Genomic DNA, 5,897 nt, shown 5'->3' on the forward strand with positions numbered 1-5,897 from the left:
GTCGAGGCTGCGGTGGCCAGGAGTGGCCACTGCACTCCAGTCTGGGCAACAGAGTGAGACTCCAACTCAAAAAAAAAAAAGAAAAGAAAATATAGTTTATGTAGAAAGTAAATGGGGAGGGGAGGGGAGGAGAGGGGAGGGGAAGGAGGGAGAGGGAGGGGGAAGAGTTGAGTTCACCTCCCCAAGGTAGGGGAGGGAGCTAAAGCTAAGTAAACATGGCAGCCACAGCTCAAAGAGCACATGGCCAGCCCATGGCTTAGCAGAGGCAATGGCAGATCAAACAGATCTTTATCAACCTTTATGTACTTTAATTTCTGAGTAGTATTTGACTTCATTGACCTTTTCCTTCCTATTGGAATTCTACGTCTTCTAAAAAACTATATTAATTCTGGATCTCTAGCAGACTCTCTCAATCACTCCTTTTATTAATGAATCATTTGCAAGTGACATTCAAGGCCAGGTGTGAAATCTTAATCATAAAGATTTTTTTTAAAAGAAATTACTGGCCAACCATGGTGGCTCATGCCTATAATCCCAGCACTTTGGGAGGCTAAGATGAGAGGATTGCCTGAGTCCATGGGTTCGAGACCAGCCTGGGCAACTTGGTGAGACTTCATCTCTACAAGAAATAAATACATTAAAAAATCAGCTGGGTGTGGTAGCACGTGCCTATAGTTCCAGCTACTTGGAGGGCTGAGGCGGAAGGATTACCTGAGTCCAGCAGGTCAAGGCTGCGGTGGCCGTGAGCGTACCACTGCACTCCAGCCTGGGAGACAGAGTGAGACTCCAACTCAAAATAAAATAAAATAATTTAAAAGAAATTATTTACTTTCTAGTAAATAGCTACACGTATACAAGTATAACCAAGTACTGCCTGAAAGAGGCTGGGTTAATGAATAAACTGGAATTTTAAATTAGTACTTAAGACCACTGCCCCAAGCAGTGTTTGTTTTGATGATACTGTTGATATGAAAATAAACCTTTACACAGTCTATTTCTTTTTTTAAAATCTGCACTTATATTAATCTATATCCCATTTTATTAAATGTAAAGATAACTTCCTCACAGGTAAAATTAAGTAGTAAAATATTCCAAGTTAATGAAATATAATCCACACATTTTGCTAACTAAGCACACTGTCAGGCTCTGTATGTGCCATGCAGGCTGTGTAATTGTACAGTGCCCAGTAATCGGCACCCTGTTCTGTTGCAGACCTCCAAGCCACAGTGAATTTCTGTAGTTTTCCTTCCAAGGCATCCTTTTTACTGAGACACAAAGAAAAGTAGAAAGACAAGCTCTGTTTATTTTAATACTTGAATCTTGTCTGAAATCAGCTACTATTTGCAACTAAGAGTCTTACTAAAATTTTTATAATTAAATAGTTACTAATCTCTCAGAAACACATATGCTGGAAAAAATAAGACTCTACTCCATCCTGAATGGAGGAATAATAGGTTTGGCTTTCTTTATTTTAGTAGTAAAAACTAAGTGTAAAAATTTGTCTAGATTAAAGAAATCCTTGATTTCTTAAAACTTTGCCATACTGAAGGAGAGTCACCAATGTTACTGCATAATCACTCCACAGTTTAAGTCAAGCAAACACAGTTTCATTCAAGCACTTAGAATGTGCTAGGCTCCATGCCAGGCAGAGAAGATACCAAGATGAACAAGGTATCATCTCTGCCTTCAAAGAGCTCACAGTCTTATAAACAGATACTTGTATAGAAAATGTTTTCTTTTATTAGTCATGTACCACAAATTATGAGTTGATTAACTTTAATTGCTAAAAAGGTATGACTTTTCTTAAGACAGTAAATTTCTAAATTAAGAAGTTTTTAAAAAATAAGCTCCAAAAACAGACATGATATAAATGCTGTCATCTTACTGGCCTATCTCCTAGATAAAACCATATTTTCTGCTTTTAACATAACTATTATTTCTAAAGTTACAAGTTATGGTCATCAGAGTCATGTAGCAGAAGTGTGCTCAACCCATGAAGTTACAAGTTATGGAGCACAAAACTGTTAAATTAAGTCAGAATTTCTTGAGCAGAAGGAGCATAAAAATCATCTAGTCCAATCACTGAAGTCTTCTACCTAGATACGTTCTCTGAGCATTTCAACCTGAAATACCAGAAAACAACAGTTACTATTGTGATTTAAAACTCAGTCTTGCCTTCAGTACCAATAAAAATTATTTCGTATTCTCTGCTAATTATATTACTTCATAGTCTCTGCTAATTCTCTCCTGTGTAAGGCATGATCTTAAAAAATCTTTAAAGTAAACATGGGTGACATGGGTAAATAAACTTTTAACACTAATTAGCAATTTTTTTTCTAGAACTCAGTAGAAAAGGAGAGTCAAAGACAATAGGTACATACAAAAAGACATAAATTATAAGCAATATCCTACGTAGACAGTGTGCTAGAAACAGATTGCTATAAAGTTCAATTACAACAATTATTAAAACAATAGCAAGTTAGAGCTCTAATAATGATATGGAAAAGATTAGCATAAAATGTACACATATTCAGTAAGGTTCTCCTAAAATTTTTTTTTCTTAGAGATGGGGGTCTCACTATATTGCCCAACTTGTAGTGCAATGGCTATTCACAGGTGTGATCATTACACACTACAGTCTTGAACTACTGGACTCAAGTGATCCTCCAGCCTTAGTCTTCCAAGTAGCTGGGACTATAGGTGTGTACCACCATTCCCAGCTCTTCTAATTACACACTGATATATATATATATATATATATATATTCCCACTTAAAATAGCTGATTATCTGATTATTTTGATCAAATAAACCATCAATTAAAGATTAAAAACACATACACTGAGCCAGGTGCAGTGGCTCATGCCTGTAATTCCAGCACTTTGAGAGGCTGAGGCAAGAAGATTGCTTGAGCCTAGGAGTTTGAGACCAGCCTGAGCAAGAGAGTAAAACCTCAGCTCTACCAAAAAAAAAAAAAAATCAAAACATTAGTGGGGCTTGGTGGTGTGCATCTGTAGTCCCAGCTACTTGGGATGCTGAGGTAAAAGGATCACTTTTACTCAAGAGGTCAAAGCTGCCATGAGCTTGATTGTCATAATCATGCCATTACACTCCAGCCTGGGTGACAGAGTGAGACTCAGACTTCACACACAAATAAGCACATACACACATTTTGGAGGATTATGCATGTAAACATAAACAAATTAACACAAAATTAAGCCAAGTGACCAAAAGTTATAAACTTGGAAAAGTGGATTTAACTTACAACGATAATACTGAATGGAATGATTATTCCACCTAATAACGCATAAGGTATGGTGTCTTCTTTGTAAGGGTACTTGATGGACTCATCATTACAGAATACTCCTCGTTGGAAGGGGGTATGCCTTGAAGTAAGAATTGCAAAAGGCAATCCAGCTAGCAAAAGGGAATAAATGAAAATATCATTAAAAAAGAAATATCAAAACTAATTAATGGCAATAATTATCCCAGAGACTTTAAAAATGCATTTGCCATGAAAATAAATGAAAGCACATGTAAAAAATGAAATGCAGCAATGCATGCAACAGAAGTCAGAAAGATAACAGTTTAGGGTGAAGATGTTTTTTCTACAGGAAACAAAGCTTTCAAGCCCTCTATTATCCATTTTAACAAAGAGCATCTTCTCTTTGTTCCTGCCCCAAAACACTAAATGAAATTTGGAAAAATCCTTCTGATGCTCTTTTTATCATTTAATCATCAGGTTGTCAACACTATTTTGAAACCAATTTTTCATGAACTTTCCTTCCAAAAGGAAAATAACATTTTGACATTTCCTATTTTGTTCCGGTATTATTGCCATATTTGGCTAGGTCACGGTCACTGATTAAGCTATCAAAGTATCTAAATAAAGCTTTATCCACTCATTTCTGTACCGCCTACAGCAAGTTGAAAGCTGCTGTAAAAAGGAGTCTGAATTTAAAATTTCTTAAGATGACAATGGAGTCAAGCACAAAAGCACCTAACAGCTCTCTGTTTGTATCAATATTTTCCATAAAGACCTCACACCTCCTGAAATGTCTCACACCTCCTAAAATGCCAAACTTTGACCAAAATGTGAAATTTAAGAATTCAGTTCTCCTTTACTTCACTTTTGGCCTACTGGTATTGCTTTATAAAAGAGATGCAGCTTTGCAGAAACTCTCAACAAGATCTGCTTTAAGGATGATCCAAGTCTGAAAGGCTCTCTCTCCCTAAGTGACCCATGTTCCCTACAGTAACACCATAACCACTAAGCGAACACTCTCATGGTAGGTTCAAGTGTTACCTCTCCGTGAAGTACCAAGATTTGATGACCATTACAATTCTCATTAACTCCAATAAGTCCCAAAATGTAAATGACAACTAAGTCTCTGTTACTTTGCTTGGGTGTATTTACCACAAATATCAAATATCCAATCTATTATAAGAGCCAAAAAGGAAAAATGCATAAAATCATATTTCTTTCATTCCTAGCTCTTTTATTTATCTTCTTATTTTTCATTTAGACACTGAATACATGAACCAAAGTTTTGTTCTTTGTGTTAGTCAATTGGCTAACAGCTGCCAATTCAAAAAGTGTTTAAGATGCTACAAGGTTCCTAAAGTCATACTTCTAGTAAATGCTACACTTAAAGAAAAAATTAAAGTTGACTTTGCTAACTAACCCTTATACTAGCTCTCATATCTGAATTCAGACTGCACTCTAACCCACTGAGCAAATTTATTTTGGACTTACAAAGAATCCCTACTTATATAACTCAGTTTACTCGTAAGAACTCTAATATTGGAAACTTCTACTGTCTACATAGCCCATTTCTGAATTGGCTGCATTCTTCAGTAAGCATTTCATTTTTTTTGTAATAAGATATTTAGTGCAGAAATTAAATTCACATATGAGTGGTGTACAAAACTTATTAGGCTTTGTGTCCTTACTGTCAGTGAAAATTCATATCAACAGGTCCAAATATATTGAAAAAATACCATTAACATGTATATCCATTACTCTGGCCACAAAAAGCATGTTAGAAATTATCAGATTTAGAAAAAAAGTTCATGGATATTTTTCAGGATAGTAGAGGAACAAAATAAAATCACAAAGTATAATAAACAGCCCATTTAAAAAATAGAAATATTCATGTGGGCAAATACTGAGTGAATCAAGGAATTGTGCTAACTGCTACCAGGAACACAAAACTGAATAAGGTCAAGTAGATAATTACAGCAGAGGTAAACAGAGATACAAAGACTCCAAGAATTCAGAAGAAAAAGTTGGTGAAATCTCTAAGTAGTAATTTTCAATAAGCTGGTGCTTATCAGAATCTGAATCTTAGTAGAAGATGTCTAGGACAGAGATAGAGATTTGGGGGTGGAAAAGACCTCTAAAGCCACAGAGGTGAAAAACATTGTGCAGGATGGATCTAAAAGAAGCGGATGGTAAAGCACAGAGCAACAGCAGAGGAAGAAGATCCACTGGGGTACCTTGGGTGAGTTGAGGGCAAGCAGGAGAATGTAACATCACCAACACCAAGTCAGAAGGAGAGCATTTAAAGAGGTGAAGATTGGATGACAGTGCCCAGTGTTGCATTCCATGGGTTTTTGATTGTCAGTCTCAGTAAAAGAGGTTTTAAGAAGGAAGAAAGAATAGAAACTAGACTGTAGAGATTTTAGTAAGGAATGATAATAAAAAATAAGCATAAATCTATCACAAATGCACACTATTCTTTTGAGAGTGTATCATCAAAGGCCTTAAAAACATGTTAAAACTGGTAATAGCCAATATTTGCCATCACTCATATAAGCGCATGAGGTATATTAAATCAGTGTTATTACCCAATGTCACTTCATTTTCACTAATTATCTAATCCTAAATATAGATCCC

The 5,897-nt window shown here is 35.8% G+C and overlaps 1 protein-coding gene across 2 annotated transcripts in view; it reads right to left on the bottom strand.

Annotated features, from left to right (window-relative positions):
- PLPP1 (phospholipid phosphatase 1) overlaps positions 1 to 5,546 on the bottom strand; it is a 50,400-nt gene extending 44,854 nt beyond the window's left edge. For both annotated transcript variants that reach the window (XM_008065788.2, XM_021716390.1), the window contains exons 1-2: positions 5,498 to 5,546; positions 3,264 to 3,415 (exon numbers count right to left, since the gene is read on the bottom strand). In XM_008065788.2, the coding sequence (XP_008063979.1) occupies positions 3,264 to 3,415; positions 5,498 to 5,534 (189 nt within the window). In that variant the 5' untranslated portion in view covers positions 5,535 to 5,546. The remainder of the gene's footprint in view (positions 1 to 3,263; positions 3,416 to 5,497) is intronic.
- Positions 5,547 to 5,897: the final 351 nt, after the last annotated feature.

The sequence above is a fragment of the Carlito syrichta genome, unplaced genomic scaffold, assembly GCF_000164805.1.
Source record: "Carlito syrichta isolate Samal-C Ts95f unplaced genomic scaffold, Tarsius_syrichta-2.0.1 Scaffold308804, whole genome shotgun sequence".
Taxonomy (NCBI): Eukaryota; Metazoa; Chordata; class Mammalia; order Primates; family Tarsiidae; genus Carlito; species Carlito syrichta.